This window comes from Ambystoma mexicanum, chromosome 4q (assembly GCF_040938575.1).
Source record: "Ambystoma mexicanum isolate Mex_15411 chromosome 4q, UKY_AmexF1_1, whole genome shotgun sequence".
In the NCBI taxonomy this organism is placed as follows: Eukaryota; Metazoa; Chordata; class Amphibia; order Caudata; family Ambystomatidae; genus Ambystoma; species Ambystoma mexicanum.
The window spans coordinates 1,300,171,009-1,300,192,076 of record NC_090928.1 but is presented as its reverse complement, the minus strand read 5'-3'; the positions used below and the strand labels follow the sequence as shown (position 1 = coordinate 1,300,192,076).

Sequence of the window (21,068 nt, the reverse complement as noted above, 5' to 3'; positions counted from 1 at the left end):
AAGAAAAACAAATGCTTTGAATGGACTCTTGAGGCCGAACAAGCCTTTCAGGACCTGAAAACCAAATTCACCTCTGCACCTATATTGAAGCACCCGCACCCAGATCTCCCTTACATTGTGGAAACCGACGCATGGACATGGGAGCTGTCCTGTCGCAAAGAGACCCAGAAACTAACCAACTACATCCTGTGGCCTTTTGGTCCAGGAAATCTTCTCCTCCTGAAATCAACTACGCAATTACCGACAAAGAGTTACTGGCTATTAAATCTGCTTTCAAGGCTTGGCGTCACTACCTTCTCGGGGCAAGACACACCATCACCGTAATTACGGACCACAGAAATTTACAGTATTTAAAGACGGCCAAGGCTCAATCTTCACGACAACTCCGATGGGCTCTATTCTTTGCGGAATTTGATTTTGTAATTACCTATCGCCCTGGCTGCAAGAATGGTAAAGCGGACGCCTTATCCCGGATTGGCATGGAAGAACTCATTCGAGTTTAGAACCTGTGACAATCATACCTGAACAAAGAATCTTAGGCCTAACTTCATTGCAAACTATTTAGGACATCCAAACGCAAGTAAAACAACTTCTAGACTCTTCAGGCTTACTGGAATGGAGTCAAAAGGGTCCTCATTACACAGTTAAGGATGACTTACCCTACTTCTAGGAGCGGTTGTTTCTGCCTAGTAAAGAATTGCAAGAACTTGTTATTGCCCATCATCATGAATCATTAATGGAAGGACACCCTGGTATTGCTAAAACGGAGGAAAAAATCAAACGCCACTTCTGGTGGCCTTCTTGGAGAAAAGACATAAAGTCTTTTGTATTGTCTTGCGGAATTTGCGCCCAAAACAAGGGTCAAAAGAAAAGGCCAGCCGGCCTACTTCAACCCTTGGATATTCCACCGGCACCATGGCACACCTTGTCAATGGACTTTATAACTGACCTGCCTCCTTGTGCTGGTTACAACACTATCCTTGTAATTGTGGATCTATTCTCCAAAATGGCCCACTTTATCCCTTTAAAAGGTTTGCCTTCAGCTTCCACCTTGGCCAAGGAATTTCTGGAGAATATAGTTCGCATACATGGTTTCCCTTCCATATTAGTCTCGGTTCGTGGAAGTCAATTTATCTCCCATTTTTGGAAGAAGTGTTGCCAACTAGCACAAATAGATGTGCGGCTATCCACCAGCCACCACCCCCAGACCGACGGACAAACCGAGAGAACCAATCAGACTCTCGAGCAATATCTTGGGTGCATGTTACACCAATCCGAGTTAAATTGGAAAGACATCCTTTGGATCGCAGAATATGCATACAACAATTCAGTGCATTCTGGAACCGGACAAACTCCTTTTTATACTTTGTATGGTCACCATCCTCGGACCTCTGATCTAGATCCACCTCTGACCCTGGAAATGCCCGCAGTAAATCATCTGCATTCCACAATAACCCGAGCCTTCAAAGAAGCTGCAACTCATTTACAGCAAGCCAAGAAAAAGTATAAAGAAAACGCTGATTTGCACCGAAGTAAAACTCCTCCTTACCAAGTAGGAGATCAGGTATGGCTAGCAACGAAACATTTACCCCTCAAGGGCCCGCGAACCTTCAATCCCATATTCATAGGACCTTATCCCATCAAGGCTATAATCAATCCCGTGGCCTTTAAACTGGATTTACCGTCTAACATGCGTATTCATCCAGTTTTTCATGCATCACTTTTGAAGCCAGTACAACCAGGGACCCCACTGTCCAAGCCTCCAGACCCAGTTCAAATTGAAGGAGAATTAGAATTCGAAGTTGAAGACATTTTAGACTCCAAGGTGTTAAAGTCCAAACTCTTCTATCTTGTTGACTGGAAGGGATATGGACCTCAGGAGAGATCGTGGGAGCCTAGTAACCATGTTCACGCACCTCGATTAATACAAAGGTTCCACCGGAGATTTCCGAACAAGCCAAAACCCCCGGAGGGAACAACCCTGGGAGGGGCCTTGAGGGGGGGATACTGTCATGATGTCTACCTCCAAGGAGCCAGGTCCGACCCAGCAACCCCAGAGGCAGGCATCATTTCCCCCAGGGAAGTGCCAGCGGGCCCAAGCTGGGGCCCTTTGGACACAGTCCTGGCGCCTTAGGCGCCAGGCTCATGTTGGACCCCTGTCCTGGCGCCTTAGGCGCCAGGCTCATAAAGCTAGACATGTGTTCAAGTATTTTAAGGTGCACTTACCTGATGCAGACCATGCTGCTACATCCAGGCCCTCTTGAGGCCTGAATGGAACTACTTTACCTGTGGAACTACTTTCCCCTGGGTGTGGTCGGGGAAGGATACATACCTGATCGGTGGAAGGATACATACCTGGAACTTCTTCCAAAGCTATTTAAACCACGCCCGATCAGCAACTCACGCTTCGTGTTGTTCTGCTCCTCGCAGCTGGACGCTCACCGTGTCAGCTCCTGCATCTGGACTTCAGCCACGCCTGTCAGCACCCTGGGTCACCTGCTAAGAGAGAATTGGAGAGAAAGAAGACCTAACCTGCTAAAGCTGCATCACAGAGACTTCACACCGACGATCCTGAAAGGGAAGACATCATTTTAAAAGCATTTTGTTTCGATCGCTGCAGCGCTGCATTTCACTCACCTATCCTGGGCACCTCCATCTTCAGCAGCGATCATCCGGATCCGCAGCCACTTCCCAGAGCCTAGAGAGAAAAAGACAAGAACACAAGGTGAGAGAAGGAAGGGAATAGGAAAAGCTCAGTTTCCTTCTAAGACTTACCTGTTGGGTCATTCCCATTTCATTTCGGGTCCTGCCGCTTCCTGGCATTCCGGACCCTGGCCCCTATGGGGAAAAAAGACACAGACATTGAATGAGCGAATGCAAAGACATTACCCGAACGCTCATCCAGAACTTACCTGTCATTTACTGGAACTGCACGTTTCACTTCGGGTCGGCGCCATATCTCCGGCATTCCGAACCCCGGCCCCTGAGGGGAAATAGACATAAGCGTTAGCGCTTGCTGCAATAAGACAATGAACATTATTATTAAGCTTGAACTTTTGAACTTGCTACAGAACTCTTACAGCGCCTTACCTGAATAGTCAAGCTTATTTGAACTCCCATCAAACCTCAATCCAGTGAAGTAACTGGGTTTCAACGCGCCCCTGCATCAGAAGCAGGATGAAGAACTCATCCTTCCAGACCCTAAGGTGAGACTTCACGGGGAATCGAGGAAGGGTATCGTGGAGGGTTGGAAGGGAGTGGGAGGCTTGAGCATTATTCCATCAGTAGGTAATGCTCCCTTTTCACGCACAGGGGAATATTCCTGCGAGCCAGTGAGTCCATCTTCAGAGTCCTGCGCTTCACCATGGAAGAAGCATCAGCACTCGAAGCCAGACCTGCGCCTCCGTGGGAATCAGGTGAGCGTGACACCCCTCCTGAATAAGATAAAAAGGGAAGTGAAGAGACTATGGCCTATCTTGAACACAGGTGACACCAGCATACCTGTCCCGCATTTTGCACTCAAAAGATGGCCTAACGTGAGACAAGCTAGTGAAAACGTTGATACCCACCACACCCAGAGGCGACCACAGCCAACGCACTCTATGGAACACCTCCCCTGCCAAGGGACATGCACCATATGGCAATTGTTCTATGTGTGCCCAGACCTCCAGGACCACTGAGATAGACATAGGTTGGAATACCCCCTTGGGACAGAACACCTTTACCTATTGCAACACGAAGGGTGTGATCTATATGATCACATGCCCATGCAATTTAAAGTACACAGCCATGACCACCAGGCAAGCCCGCACACGGTTGATTGAGCATCGATCATGCATAAGAACCAACAAGCTGACTGCTCCCTTAGTGCCGCATTTCGTGGCGGAGGGACATACCGCAGACTAATTCAAATGGACCATCATAGAGAAGGTCAAACTGCCCATAAGAGAGGGAAACTTCCATAACATCCTGTTCAGGCGTGAATAGATGTGGATTTTCAGACTAAAAACATGTTCCCAAGGCCTAAACGAGAATATTCAATGGCATGACCTAGCGGTGTTGGCATAGGGTTCTTCACCATGATTAGACGCTTGTCTGCCATCAGAAACCCCCATCCAGCTCCCTCTCCTGGGGCCACGCTTGATGGGCTTACACTGCTTTTTCTTCAGAGAGGCTCTGGTGCCATGTTTTGCACGTTCCATCTAGAGCTCCTCCCTAGACAATACACACTAGGGTTTCACCCATACAGTGTTTTTTGATCTACCTCCACTCATCTGCTTCCTTGATCCTCCGCTCCTTGAGCCCTTTTTTCCTCCTCCCCTGGCCCCCTCCCTTCCACGACACATGGCTGCCAACACAGTGGCACACAATGGCACACGCGCGCCCCCTCTTACAACCGGGAGGCGGTTAGCTGCCAGTAGCACGACCGCGTCCCACTTTGTCTCTAAATTGAGGGTGGCGATCGGGCAAATTATTCATGAATGAACACACTGGTCGCATCAGGCGTTACCTAGATGCCGGAATGCGTCACAGAGAGGCCAGCTCGAACGCGCTCTTGCTTTGTTTCATTAGTCAATCGGGCACACCATACGTCATACACGGTCCGAGCTGTACACCGCAGCACATCGTCCGGAGCCAGCAGCTCGAAATATAAGGTACATCTTGCTGAGCGTGCCTCTACTATACCTATGGACTTTTCCCATAGCCCATACATGTTGGTTGACTTTCACTCCCTCTTGCCCTTTCAGCTGTTTGATGTTGCATCGCCAGACAAGAGGGACTCCCCCATAGTCTCCCTGGATTGCAATGTGAGGTATTCGCAAGGTATGCCAGACTGCCCAGCATGCTTCAGCTGCTGTGTGCAGCAACTGCACCGCATGATTCAACCGCACTTCAGCTCACGCTTGGCTGGGTTATGTGCATTAGCACCATCAGTAGACAGAGACCCCGGTTCACCTTCTACACAGCCCTTGTCACCCCACTCTCACCTAACAAACCACCGTGCCCCCACCCCCTCATGACGGTGAGACCCACACTTCACTGGTGATCAGGCACCACATCATTCCTGAACCTTAGCTAAGCAACTTAGCTTCCCTTCGCTCTTCTAAAAGAGGGAAGACCACCACTCCCCACTAGGCATAGAGACTTTGGTCAGAGGTTCCTAACTCCCTGTTCCTTTCTCTCTCCCCCATCCCCCTTTTTTTTGTCTCACAGGAGACGCTTGTACTCTATAATGGTACCTCCAGTTCAGCAATACTGTGCCTTGAATCACAGTCCTGAAGAAGATGGCTCATCTTACCAACGCCATCGAAACTGGTCGACCCTTGTGGTCATGAGGGCTCTCATGACCAGCTCTGATATCTCCCATTACATCAGAGAGATACTGCTTTGGAAAATAGTTGCTTGCACACTCACATGTATGGAGTGAGCTGTTTTTATAAGAGCCATTTTAGGTTCTCAGCAGTTCAGCTTTTTTAGCTTTGTTTTTTTGCGAGTGGGCATTCCATTTGAACTTATTGCATTCCAGCTACTGAGACCTATGGGCATGATTAAAGTTGACACTCCCGTTTGGAATACAACCAGTTGACCTGGTTTCAGGTTGTCACCATTTAGATCGGGCGGCGACAGAATCTAATATACAGTTCTGTCTACTGCTGGAACAACCTTTTGGAAATTTCCTGAATATCTGACTTTTTCAACCAGCCACATGGCACCAGTATGGAAGGTTAGGGACAGCTCTCTCCTCTATCACTTTTAGATAGGCATTACACCACTTGCCACCTAGGGCAAGGCATCCCGATAGGGACAGGGTGTTCTTCCCCAGGACGAGTTTCGTTAGCTGAGTGGCCTTTCTTCCCCCTTTTTCAGTCTGAGCGTTCATACAATCATTTTCTAATTTGTGTATTTTTGAACTATCACCCTCCTATAAAACAGTTGTTTTTTGTGCTACCACATTGTATCATGTTAATGGTTTAAAGGACAACGGCTTGCCCATGTCCCCTAGCTCCTACTAGCTTACCCTGTTTGTTTGAAGACCTACTACACGTACCATTCACACAAACCTTGTTACATTTGCATCAGATGCTGACATGGAACTTTCGTATCACAGACTTATACAGGCTAGGATTCCATTGGGCAGACTCTACCATGATTGGTGGGCGGAGAGGGGTTCTGCAACAGGGATTATGCATGTAAATGGGAAAGAAGCAAATTGTTTTTATGTTTAACTTGAAAATAAGTCTTTTGGGTGAAGTAATTTGAGCTACTTTCAATTTGGGACAGTGAATCAGAGTTTGATTTTGTGTTGCCATTTCATGGTGATGGTTGTTGGGGCCCCTATTCAGACATGCACATTTTTTATTTTAGCTTTTCTTTTTTAACCAGGTAGATCATATATTGATGGGTATTTGTGGGTTCTGATTCACTTCAAATTGACTTGATGCTAAATTTAGTGCCCTTTGCAATACATATAAAACCACCATTCTTGATTAAGGCCATAGTGACAATCTCAACACAAAGTCAGACTCCTATATTCGTCATTCCAATGTGAGAGTACCGCAGACTAGTACACCAAATATCGACACAGGGTGGCGTGCCTTTCAAAACCATTTTAAACCATCACCTGACAAAGAGTAGTGAATGTAATCACCAGATTGTCCTAACTTTTTGATATTCCCATTTAAGGGGATACACTGCCCCTGGTTCCTTGGTATATGAGGAAAGCAGTGCGAGCTCACGGACATAGCAGGAGTTATGCCGTTTCCGGAGCCCATACATAGGTTTCAACTATTAAAATTAGAACGTATCCACAAAGAAGCAACTGGGATTGAGTATTGGGAAGCTGGCGTGAACTAGATCTAATTGCACCTGCTGCTTACCAATAAAAGCGAAAGCACTCTTGTAAAAACTAGGTAGTCCTATTTTCAACATGCCATTTTGGCCAAGAAGCTACAAGTATGTAGCAATAGTGCAGTGGCGACTCCCAAAGAATGTGCCTCATAGCCAACGATGTGAATATTGTAGTCTCTGACCTTATACCTTCTTGCAATCCTTCAGGAGATTGATGTGTTTCAGGGGAATCTTGGTTTCTACTGAAGGTTTGGCTTTGCCATCGTGGCTTGCATCATTGTTAAAGTAATGAGACACGATTGCTTTCTGCTTTTAAGCCCAATTTCTGTTATGCCCTCTTCAGTAGTAATGTCTGTTTTATATTTGTGTGACTCAGCCTCTAAATATGTATCCAAGGTAATCAATGATGGGACTAGGCTGGTCAGAAGATTTATATCAATTGGAGACAAACCTCTGACATTGTACAAGGCATATGGATTTAACATTCATGAATTTAAATGTGGAGCTTTTATGTGCTAGTGGTTGCCTTGCCGAATAATGCAATTACGGTAAACACAAATGCACAGTCCTGATTTGTGAAGCATCAGTTGAAATGTTTTGTCTTCTAGCTTCATTTTGACATTAATATGTCTTACTCTGTAAATCTTGGATACTAAATATAAGGTCTAGCTATACATAAAACACAATATTCCAAATTCTTGTCACATCTGTTCTATCACTGTTGCATTATTTGTTTAATCACTGCAGTAGTTCTTCTCTACCACCCATTCATATACGTATTCCCTATGAGATGGGATTCAAGCATGTAACGAGCACTCATCACTAGCAGTGAGAATCAGTCTGCCTTTTAAATGTTATGCCAGTACTATTTAACATGCATTCATTTGTGAATCTCCTTTGAATTCTACAGGTGATTGATGGCCAGAAAGATTCGACAGCGATTCTAGGAATTTCTGATGGACTGATACAGTGCAAAGCTTGATTGATCTGTGCATCTTGGAAGAATACACATCTAGACACTAGGTGCCCTTTCTATCTAATGAGGAACTGGTATTGGAGACGCCGTCCGAATAACTTGGGGTTTTTAGCCAAGATAATAATTGATCATAAGAGCAGTGTGTTTTTCTGCAAGAGAAGACTTTTGTGTACTATGTTAATGATGGAACAAATATAATTTTTTATACAGTTGAACAAGAAGGGAGTTTATTGAAAAAATGTAAATCCCCTGTGAATACAAATTAACAAATCGTGCCTGTGCATGTAGTGCACTGAATCTTCTGTAGGAATAGGTCCCGTTTGTTACCAGACAATATCTATAGATAAGAAAATTCATTTGTGTCATGAATGCAGAAAGAGGTACAGGATGAAGCAAGTTTTTATTCACCACCAGAGAACAGGTGCAAGCGAAAAACCCTATCAATGCACTGAATGTGGAAAACGCTTCAGTGCAGAGAGATCTCTTAGTTTTCACCTGAGAACACATACCGGTGATAAACCTTATCAGTGCACTGAATGTGGAAAAAGGTTCTTTCGTAGGTACGAGCTGGTTCACCACCAGAGAACACATACAGGTGAGAAACCATTTCCGTGCACAGAATGTGGGAAAAAGTTTAGTCAGAAGAGTAATGTAATTCGCCACCAGAGATCACATAAGGATGAGAAACCATTTCTGTGCACAGAATGTGGGAAAAGGTTCTGTGAGAAGGGAACTCTTATTTGCCACCAGAGAACACATAAGGGTGAAAAACCATTTCCGTGCATAGAATGTGGGAAAAGGTTCAGTCAGAAGAGTCATCTCATTCGCCACCAGAGAACACATAATGGTGAGAAACCATTTCCGTGCACAGAATGTGGGAAAATGTTCAGTGAGACAGGATCTCTTGTTGACCACCAGAGAACACATACAGGTGAGAAACCTTTTCTGTGCACAGAATGTGGGAAAAGGTTCATTCGGAAAAACGAGCTGGTTCACCACCAGATGGCACATACAGGTGAGAAACCTTTTCCGTGCACAGAATGTGGGAAAAAGTTCAGCCAGAAGAGTAATCTCATTCGCCACCAGAGAACACATAAGGATGAGAAACCTTATTGGACCACAGACGGTGGAGAAAAATTCATGTGGAAGGTAAATCTTACTTCACACTTGAGCACACATACAGTTGAGAAACCTTTTCCATGCACAGAATGTGGAAAATGTTTTAGTTGCAAGACTAAACTTATTAAACACCTGAGCATACATACAGGTGAAAAACCTCACCAGTGCATAGAATGTGGGAAAAAGTTCACTCAAAAGGGATCTCTTATTTATCACCTAAGAACACATACAGGTGAGAGACCTTTTCTGTGCACAGAATGTGGAACAAAATTCACTCAAAAGGGATCTCTAATTCATCACCTGAGAACACATACAGGTGAGAAACCTTATTGCTGCACAGAATGTGGGAAAAAGTTTATTCGGAAGTACGAGCTGGTTCTACACCAGCGGACACATACAGGTGAGAAACCTTTTCCATGCACAGAATGTGAAAAAAAGTTCAGTGAGAAGGGATCGCTTATTGACCACCAGAGAACACATACAGGTGAGAAACCTTATCAGTGCACAGAATGTGGAGAACATTTCATGTGGAAGGTACGTCTTACTTCCCACCTGAGAACGCATACAGGTGAGAAACCTTACCAGTGCACAGAATGTGGGAAAATGTTCATTTACAGGGGATCTCTTATTCATCACCTTAGAACACATACAGGTGAGAAACCTTTTCTGTGCACAGAATGTGGAAAGAAATTCACTCAGAAGGGATCTCTTATTCATCACCTGAGAACACATACAGGTGAGAAACCTTACCAGTGCACAGAATGTGGGAAATGTTTCAGTTGCCAGAAAAATCTTATTCGCCACCTGAGCACACATACAGGTGAGAAAAATTATCAGTGCACAGAATGTGACAAAATTTTCTTTTGGAAGTATGAGCTGGTTCACCACCAGAGTACACATGCAGGCGTGAAACCTTAAGTCAGTGCACAGAATGCGGGAAAGGGATCTTTCATAAGGACCAGCTGGTTCACTATCACAGGACTCATACAGTTGAGAAACCATTTCTGTGCACAGAATGTGGAAAAGAAGGGATGTCCCCTGAAAACACATACAGGCGAGAAACTCAGAGCCCTGAATTTGGGAAAAACTACAGTAGTAAGGGAGAGCTTGCACACCACCACAGTGCACATGCAGGTGAGAAACCTTAAATTAGTGCAAGGAATGTGTGGAAAGGATCTTTCGGAAGGATCAGCTGGTTCACCACCACCAAACACATACAGGTGAGAAACCGCATCCATGCACTGAAAGTGAGAGGTTGGATCAAGAAGACATCTGTTATTCAACAACAGAGAACGCACACAAGTTGGAAGCATCATTTTCACTCTCCATTTCAAAAAGGTAATTGGGTTTCATGGCTATTGCCCAAAATCATGAAGTCCATATCTCCTCCGCTCCTCTGCTTCCATTGGCAACTAAATCCTTGTGTATTGCACAAAGAGCCAATTGCTAGTTATGATTGCCGGAATCCCTCCTGGTATATTCACTTTGCAATGAGAGAGGCATGCATAAGGGGTACTGTCTACTGGTTACAATTCTTCCTGGCAGATGGACCATATGCCATTATGAGGCCGCCTTTAGTATCTAAGCCCCCTGCCTATAGCATGTGGTGGGCCTTAGAGCTGATCTTTGTTGCCTATCATTAACCTATTCTACCGTAGGCAAGGCTCTTACACTCTTATGGCTTCAGGTTTTACTCCTCTGTCAATGACTCGCAGAACTTATTCTACTTAATCGGCAGCACAACCATCGTGTGGCTGAATGCTCAGAGCTTTTCGCCAAAAGAGGATGTGGTCTATCTAAAGTTGAATTGGAGCCTGGGATGTTCCCTTCTGTCACCGCCCACCCTCTCCTGAGCCCACACAATCTATCACTCTGGGTGTGAAAAGTGACTGTGCGCTCTTCACTAAATGCTTTGGTTGGAAGCTGTTTTCTGCCATAAGGTGTTGCAGAAAGTCCTCCTTTTCTTATGCCCCTTACTTGTCATCAAAGATTACAATCATAACTTGTTTTACTGTAATGCCATATATCTTGGCTGCCTTTCTTATATCACTAATCCTGTTCAAGGGGCGCCTAATATTGAAGCCCTGCTCTCGCCAGGCATTGGGAAATGGTAGCAATTGCTGGTTCATCAGCACTGATGCCTATCATCACTGATTGTTTTTTTGCTAAGGTAGTTTTTATGAGCCAGGTCCCCTTTTCTGAAGTTCCTTCACTCAATTGCCCTCTCTGTATCCTTATATCTACCCCCCTCCCTATGCTGGTGTTCCCCATTTCAGGAGGCTTGTATCTAGTTGTGCAGCTCATTAGTTTATTTGTTTATGTCCATCTGCTTTTGGAGCCAAGAAACCTTGGGTGTGAACAAGCACCCTATAAAAACATTTACAAATGGGAGCTTGTAATCCCACCTCCACAGATAAGTGGCATACTGGCTCCTTCACTCTCTGAAAACAGGCAGATATTTCCAGAATAAGTAACAATACTCCCACCTTAAGAATAGCAAATGGACATATATCCTGCCCCGTGCCTTTACTCAGAGTTCACGGATATGTTGATATCAGTGCTACCATCCATCTGTGCCAGGAAAAGGTGCCAGGAGAAGGTGCCAGGAGAAGGTATTATGAAATTGTGACTGCCTGATCAGAAGAACTATGAGGTGTAAAATGCATTGTTTCGTTTTTGTGAATTACTAGCTGAACATTTGTTTATATGCTGCCCGACTTCAAAAATAGGAGTAAAATACTCCAACCTCTAAATGTCTGAAACCTTGCTTAATAGGTTTTGGAGAAAACTCAATTAAAAATCGGGCTGCAGGAATTTCATAAACCTGGAATGTCCATGAATGGGGCGGCTGTAAAACAGTGCTCTCAAGTTCCCAGAAGAGTCTTCCTGGCCTGGAATCCCTTCTAACTGAACTCAGCAGCGTTTCTGAATTTTAAGAAAAGTCTTCATCTCTGGTCTCCTCCTCACATCAGGATCCTGAAAAATGTCTTGCTCTCAAGTGCCTCAATAACTGGAGGCAACTGTATTATCAGATAGCTCCCTGGCCTAAGACCCGCTTAATGGGGTACACATTACAGAAGAAAGGGTGCAATGGCCACTGTTTAAGCACTATTTTCACAAGCCTTGTTGGTGTGATGAGCAAGCTGCAAATGTCAAATGAAAAAATATTAATGCCTCTTAAAAAAGAGTGTATTTTTGTAATATGGTGCGAACGGCAAATATATGTTCACTCTTTTCTAATGAAATATAATTTCTTCACATATGGAAATCAAATACTGTACATTCCGGATAAATAGTGGGTTTAACAATGTCATAGTGGTTCTAAATTAATTCAGTGAAGGAATAGTGGACAAAATGTTTTGACCAATTTCTACTTTAGACAATATCTGCCAGAGTTCTTAACTGAATTAAATGATTGAAATGCTAATGAAAATTATATTAACATTCAGCCACTATGTGATAAACCGACATTTCTTACTAGTTCCTCAACTTGTATTTTTTTATCTGTATCATTTGTCTGGCTTTCCTTGGGGGCAAACCGCTTCCTGGACAGGAGCACACCATGTATTCCATTTACTTAGGTCTGATCTCTGAGTTGGGTATATGCCAGAGTCCAGATACAGGTTTTATGATGGAATGAAAGCTTGTTCTTGGCGGTCACACAACACTGATAACCGCAAGAATTAGAGTAAATGTGCAACATCTTATTTTGTGTTGACAATTGGGACGATTTAAGTGACCAGCATTATTGCCATTCGTACACACTATTACTATGTGACGAAACAAATGCCAAACACTCTGGAGAAAAAGAAAGCTTAAAGGGCTGCAACTGAGGGATGGATGGATCGGGCACTTGGTTGCTTGAGAAACCGATAGGAGGACGATGATGTGACCAACTCCAGCTGCCGGCACATCTCAGCCTCCCTACAAATTGCACACTTCTCGAAGGAATGACAGAAAGAAGAAATAATTAGGGGTGATAGTGGAGTGGTGAATGAAAATGACAAACACAAGAGCTGGCTAAGCAGGTTTATGCTGACAGATTCACCCTTTGTTCCCTGCTATCTGAGTGGGTACTAGCAGGCAGCTGGTTGCTAATGCACATATTCACCTTAACCAACCGCGGCCCATCCCAGAATGACACTATGAACCTGGGGTATGGATCAGTATAGGTGGCAGAGCACACTGCCAGATGAATGTGACATGTTACTGGGACCATCCTGCATGACACTATGAACCTGGGTATGGACCGGTATAGGTGGCAGAGCACACTGCTAGATGAATGTGACATGTTACCGGGACCATACTGAATGACACTATGAACCTGGGTATGGACCGGTATAGGTGGCAGAGCACACTGCTAGATGAATGTGACATGTTACCGGGACCATCCTGAATGACACTATGAACCTGGGTATGGACCGGTATAGGTGGCAGAGCACACTGCTAGATGAATGTGACATGTTACCGGGACCATCCTGCACGACACTATGAACCTGGGTATGGACCGGTATAGGTGGCAGAGCACACTGCTAGATGAATGTGACATGTTACCGGGACCATCCTGAATGACACTATGAACCTGGGTATGGACCGGTATAGGTGGCAGAGCACACTGCCAGATGAATGTGACATGTTACCGGGACCATCCTGCATGACACTATGAACCTGGGTATGGACCGGTATAGGTGGCAGAGCACACTGCTAGATGAATGTGACATGTTACCGGGACCATCCTGAATGACACTATGAACCTGGGTATGGATCGGTATAGGTGGCAGAGCACACTGCTAGATGAATGTGACATGTTACCGGGACCATCCTGAATGACACTATGAACCTGGGTATGGATCGGTATAGGTGGCAGAGCACACTGCTAGATGAATGTGACATGTTACCGGGACCATCCTGAATGACACTATGAACCTGGGTATGGACCGGTATAGGTGGCAGAGCACACTGCCAGATGAATGTGACATGTTACCGGGACCATCCTGCATGACACTATGAACCTGGGTATGGACCGGTATAGGTGGCAGAGCACACTGCTAGATGAATGTGACATGTTACCTGGACCATCCTGAATGACACTATGAACCTGGGTATGGATCGGTATAGGTGGCAGAGCACACTGCTAGATGAATGTGACATGTTACCGGGACCATCCTAAATGACACTATGAACCTGGGTATGGATCGGTATAGGTGGCAGAGCACACTGCTAGATGAATGTGACATGTTACCGGGACCATCCTGAATGACACTATGAACCTGGGTATGGACCGGTATAGGTGGCAGAGCACAATGCCACATGAATGTGACATGTTACCGGGACCATCCTGAATGACACTATGAACCTGGGGTATGGAGCGGTATAGGTGGCAGAGCACACTGCCAGATGAATGTGGCACATTAATGGTGCCATCCTGAATGACACTATGAACAAGGTTATGGGCTGGTATAGGTGGCAGAGCCCACTGCCAGATGAATGTGGCATGTTACTGCAATCATCCTGAATGGCACTATGAACAAGGGTATGCACTGGTATAGGTGGCAGAGCACACTGCTAGATGAATGTGACATGTTACCGGGACCATCCTGCACGACACTATGAACCTGGGTATGGACCGGTATAGGTGGCAGAGCACACTGCTAGATGAATGTGACATGTTACCGGGACCATCCTGAATGACACTATGAACCTGGGTATGGACCGGTATAGGTGGCAGAGCACACTGCCAGATGAATGTGACATGTTACCGGGACCATCCTGCATGACATTATGAACCTGGGTATGGACCGGTATAGGTGGCAGAGCACACTGCTAGATGAATGTGACATGTTACCGGGACCATCCTGAATGACACTATGAACCTGGGTATGGATCGGTATAGGTGGCAGAGCACACTGCTAGATGAATGTGACATGTGACCGGGACCATCCTGAATGACACTATGAACCTGGGTATGGATCGGTATAGGTGGCAGAGCACACTGCTAGATGAATGTGACATGTTACCGGGACCATCCTGAATGACACTATGAACCTGGGTATGGACCGGTATAGGTGGCAGAGCACACTGCCAGATGAATGTGACATGTTACCGGGACCATCCTGCATGACACTATGAACCTGGGTATGGACCGGTATAGGTGGCAGAGCACACTGCTAGATGAATGTGACATGTTACCGGGACCATCCTGAATGACACTATGAACCTGGGTATGGATCGGTATAGGTGGCAGAGCACACTGCTAGATGAATGTGACATGTTACCGGGACCATCCTAAATGACACTATGAACCTGGGTATGGATCGGTATAGGTGGCAGAGCACACTGCTAGATGAATGTGACATGTTACCGGGACCATCCTGAATGACACTATGAACCTGGGTATGGAGCAGTATAGGTGGCAGAGCACACTGCTAGATGAATGTGACATGTTACCGGGACCATCCTGAATGACACTATGAACCTGGGTATGGACCGGTATAGGTGGCAGAGCACACTGCTAGATGAATGTGACATGTTACCGGGACCATCCTGAATGACACTATGAACCTGGGTATGGACCGGTATAGGTGGCAGAGCACAATGCCACATGAATGTGACATGTTACCGGGACCATCCTGAATGACACTATGAACCTGGGGTATGGAGCGGTATAGGTGGCAGAGCACACTGCCAGATGAATGTGGCATGTTACTGGTACCATCCTGCATGACACTATGAACCTGGGTATGGACCGGTATAGGTGGCAGAGCACACTGCTAGATGAATGTGACATGTTACCGGGACCATCCTGCATGACACTATGAACAAGGGTATGGACTGGTATAGGTGGCAGAGCACACTGCTAGATGAATGTGACATGTTACTGGGACCATCCTGCATGACACTATGAACAAGGGTATGGACCGGTATAGGTGGCAGAGCACACTGCCAGATGAATGTGGCATGTTACTGGTACCATCCTGCATGACACTATGAACAAGGATATGGGCTGGTATAGGTGGCAGAGCCCACTGCCAGATGAATGTGGCATGTTACTGCAATCATCCTGAATGGCACTATGAACAAGGGTGTGCACTGGTATAGGTGGCAGAGCACACTGCCAGATGAATGTGACATGTTACCGGGACCATCCTGAATGACACTATGAACCTGGGTATGGACCGGTATAGGTGGCAGAGCACACTGCCAGATGAATGTGACATGTTACCGGGACCATCCTGAATGACACTATGAACCTGGGTATGGACCATTATAGATGGAATCACCCTCAACACCTCCAACAGACCCACTAGAGCACACCGCGCCAACCAAATATATGTTCCCACGTTCAAAAGAACTAGAGCTGGAGGGTCCAGCTTCGAACACCTTGCACCCAAATTTTGGAATGCCCTGCCAAACCCACTAAGGAATGAAGAATCATACACGACCTTCCACAAAAACCTAAAAACCTTTCTATTCCGCTAATGTTTTTGCCTACTAACATGCACGGCTATACCTGCACTGTAACCAGAGTAAAGTATAACCCCTGCCTCTTAACACCTGTCATTGTACTACTGCTACCGACTGTATCCTACCTATGTTAAGCTCAAGCCTTCTGTAACAGCGCCACGATGCATCAGGGCAGCGCTGTACGCTTTATAAATACAAATAAATAAATAAATAAGATGGCAGAGCACACTGCCAAATGAATGTGGCATGTTACTGCAACCATCCTGAATGGCACTATAAGCAAGGGAATGGATCAGTATAGGTGGCAGAGCACACTGCTAGATGAATGTGACATGCAACTGGTACCGTCCTGGATGACACTATGAAAAAGGGTATCGACCGGTATAGATGGCAGAGCACACTGCTAGATGAATGTGAACTGTAACCGGTATGATATGATATGGCATTTATAACGCGCCTATTCACAAGTGTTTCAAGGCGCGACGAGGCAAGCGAGGGGGAACAGAGGGAAGACGGCCAACGATCCTACCATGCCAGGTGTCATTAGGATCGCGCAAGTGCATCGGAAAGGGCAAGGAGGAGTGGACAGTGCAGTTCATGGGATAATAGAATAAATAACAAAACAAAAGTATGGCCAGCTGGTGGCAAGTTCAGGGGTAAGTGCAGACATCAGGTATCAAGTGCTGGTAGTGGGACTGTAGGGATACAGAAAACAGTCCCCAAGTACGGGGGTTGCCAGGAAGGCAGTGCAGGTGTGCGAATGGTGGGGGAGGGGACCTGGGCCCGAGAACAGAGGGTGGCAGGTAACCAGTGCAATTTCAGTTTCAGCCAGGAAGTCAGCAGGGGAGAGGAGGAGAAAAAGCAGAAGCAAAGAGAAAAGATTTGAGGTGCTTCCGGAACCAGAGATGATTCTCCTCAAGTTTCAAGGAGGCTGTTCCAGAGGGAGGTCCCAGCCGGAGAAAGAGATCTACCACCAACTCGTTGCTTGTAGAAGCTACTGACCCTGAGGGTACCATAATGCATGATGCTATGAACCTGGGTATGTAAAACCAAAATCTGGTAACTGTACTGCAAACAAGATAATAGACCAACTGTCACAGAGATGAGTATAAACAACAAAGTGTATTCGCTTCAAGCAGACTCAGGTTCTACCCATCAATGGCTGTGCTGAAGTGAGCAACCTACAGAAAGAAAATGACATCCTTTTATGCACCCCAGTTTACATGAGTTCTGCTGCAAATGTGTGATGTCATAGATGTTTTGCAGCTCCAGGGTTTTGTGAAAACATACATTTCTGTGAGTGATTTCATGCTTTGTACAGTCTAACTTTTTGACCTTACAAGGCAACAGACTGTACTGAAAGGAAAGCATTCCTACCAACATTATCTTTTGTTTTCATGACCGAGGATTACTTGCGTAGCAGCATGTTTTTACATTTTGTTTAGGATGGCCCTTTCCTGGTACAAATGGAACAGGGCATCTCCTGTGTCATAAACTATTATCATATGAGTATGTGCATTTGTGAGACCCACACAATCAAAGAGCTGCAGGCGAAAACATTTGAAAACATTGGCTCGCGCTTGGCCCAGCCTGTGCAAGATCCAAGGCTGCAATAACAATGAGTTTCTTTCTTTGCAACAGTACACTCAACACTCGTGTGGTGATTCGTTGCAGCTCCAAATAGGCGATTTTGCAAGATGGAGTGAGTGCATGAAAGAAAATGGGGGAGCTTAAGACTAACCTGAAATAAATGCATTTTCACAAACCCTCCTTTTAGCCTAAGCTAAGCCATTTTGCTATACATCATCAAAAGAATGTATATCGATATTCATACATTTCTGAATTACCATATCCTGCATAATTAGTGCATTTGTCACATTCCCAGGGGACAAGTGGCCAGCTTGTAAGTGTTCCAGAGTTCTTGAACTGCACTGGCATAGCATAGATCCTAAAGTGGGTATGTAGTGTATGCAGCAACAACAGCAGAGAATGGCAACAGCTATCAGAGCAGAGAATGGCAACAGCTATCAGCAAGGACAGGTTATATTTGTGCCATCAAAGTTACCTGTGATACTGTCATTCCATCTACCAAAAAACATGGCCTTAAAGTATGCATAGCAAGCAGTGGGCAATGGGAGCAGATATATTTACCATCCTAACCCTTTCCCACCGTGTTATGGAAGGTGGGAACATACCCAACAATTGGTTTTGTTCAGTATTGCAGAAGTATCATTCATTATTCTTATGAAGGTGGTATTGAGATATCCCTCTCTGTGTTCAAGATCAAGGGGACGAAGTGTGTATGTGTGTACATAGAACGGAGACATAGTAGTGTTGCTGATCATAGGCAATAGTGAGCTAAAGGGGTGTGAGCTTGCCAGAAACCATAAAACATACATTAATATGACTATGATACATGATATAGACTTTATAAGTCTTTGGGTGGCATCTGACCATGTGGCCCATCTTGCTTGGAGTCTTCTTTTCCCTGCCCCCTCTACCTCCAAGTGTCTTTGGGGGGTATTGAGGGAACATTGTTGGTTTATGGTGGGTGCAGTACTTAAAAAAAGTACCACACATTCCTACTCGCAAGAAATCCTTCCCTAGCTATTTCTGTGGTCGAAGATTGTATCTGGACAGTCAGGGCACAGAGTGATCCTTGAACAATGTGTCGGTGGTTGGCAAAGGTGAAACGTTCTGGCTGCTTAAAATATGGGTTAGTGTCCATCACTGATAGGTACATGCTGAGGAACGTATTCGTGTTTCGAATCAGCTTTCCCCATCTGTCATAGGGCAAAGGCAGAAGTAATCATTTCAGATGTGATGCATGTATCTAGTTCTTCCCTTCTACACGCCCAGCAGTCTGGGTGGCCAATGGACCTGGAGTGAACCTGCCAGCGCGGTTGAAGTCTTTCACCAGAATGTAGTCGCCAAGCCGAATGATGTGGCCAGGACCCACATATCAATCAGGCAACGCTTCTTGCACCTGTTGGTGAATCCCATGCAAGTTTTGAGTCAACTGGTTACAATAGTCTACTAATAATGGATACTCAAACTTGGACAATTTTTGTTCGGCGTGGGTACATTCCACACATTAGCAGGTCAACCCATCACGATTTCATATGGGGACAGACGTGTTTTTGCTTGGGCTGTCATTCTCATTGACATTAAGGTTAAGGGATGGGCTTCAGGCCATTTTAGCTGGCTGTGTGCACATATCTTTGCTACCTTGTTCTTTAGGGTGCTGTTGTGCCTCTCAACTAATCCTGCCGATTGGGGATGGTTCGCGGAATGAAATGTCTTTCTTATCTGTAATCCCTCACACGTGCTTGGTGACTGATGCTATAAAGAGTGAACCATTGTCCAACCAGATTATCCTTGGTAAACCAAAGCGGGGAAAGTACTCTTTTAGCATTACTTTTGCTGTTGACATTGCAGTGTTATCTTTCAGAGGAAAAGCTTTGACCCATTTGCTAAATGCACAAACTACCACTAGGCAAAACGTAGTCGCACAGCTATGGTCCAGAACCCTCGTCGAAATGATCGCTGGGCAGAGAGAGGCCGATGTGGAACGCTAGTAGCAGCTGCGAGAAACTTTGTCTCAGATTTGGCAGGGATCCCCGGTACTCAGTGGTCCCAACATGGTCACTCTGTCCTCGAAAATACAATGGATCATCCTCAAGCGGGCCCCACCTCCCGGGTGCCAATTGTAAAACCAAAATCTGATAACTGTACTGCAAACAGGATAAGAGACCAACAGACAAGGAGATGAGTATAAACAATTAGCTTTAAGCAGACTCAGGTTCTACCCAGCAATAGCTGTGCAGAAGTGAGCAACTTACAGAAAGAAAATGACATCCTTTTATGCACCCCAGTTTACATGAGTTCTGCTGCGAGTGTGATGTCATAGATATCATAGCTAGTTTACAGCTGTATGCTACGCATAGGGTTTTCTGTGAAAACATACATTTCTGTGACGTATTTCATGCTTTCTACATTCTAACGTCCCGACCTTACAAGATAACAGACTGTTCATACTGAAAGGAAAACATTTCTACCAACATTATCTTTTCTTTTCATGACCGAGGGTTACTTGCGCAGCAGCATGTTCTTACAATTTGTTGAGGATAACCCTTTCCTGGTACAAACGTAACATCTTTTGTGTTAGAAACTATTCTCATATGAGTATGTGCATTTGTGAGACCCACTCAATTAAAGAGCTGCAGAAGAAATCATGTTGGTCGTGCTTGAGATCCAAGGCTGTAATAACAATTAGCTCATTTCTTTGCAACAGCAAACTCAGCACTCAGTGGCGATTCTTTGCAGCTCCAAATAGGAGATTTTGCAAGATGGAGTGAGTGGTTCAAACAAAATGGGGGAAGCAAATGCATTTTCACGGGTATGGACTGATATAGCTGGCAGAGCCCACTGCTAGATGAACGTGACATGTAACTGGTACCATCCTGAATGACACTATGAACAAGGTTATGGACCAGTATAGGTGGCAGAGCACACTGCTAGATGAATGTGACATGTAACTGGTACCATCATGCATGACACTATAAACCTGGGTATGGACCGGTATAGGTGGCAGAGCACACTGCTAGATGATTGTGACATGTTACTGGTACCATCCTGAGTGACACTATGAACCTGGGTA

The 21,068-nt window shown here is 45.3% G+C and overlaps 1 protein-coding gene across 1 annotated transcript in view; it reads left to right on the top strand.

The window, feature by feature from the left end:
- LOC138467391 (zinc finger protein 850-like) overlaps positions 1 to 21,068 on the top strand; it is a 333,056-nt gene that overhangs the window by 90,910 nt on the left and 221,078 nt on the right. The window contains exon 4 of the mRNA XM_069607344.1: positions 7,760 to 9,860. Within this exon, the coding sequence (XP_069463445.1) occupies positions 8,213 to 9,860 (1,648 nt within the window). The 5' untranslated portion in view covers positions 7,760 to 8,212. The remainder of the gene's footprint in view (positions 1 to 7,759; positions 9,861 to 21,068) is intronic.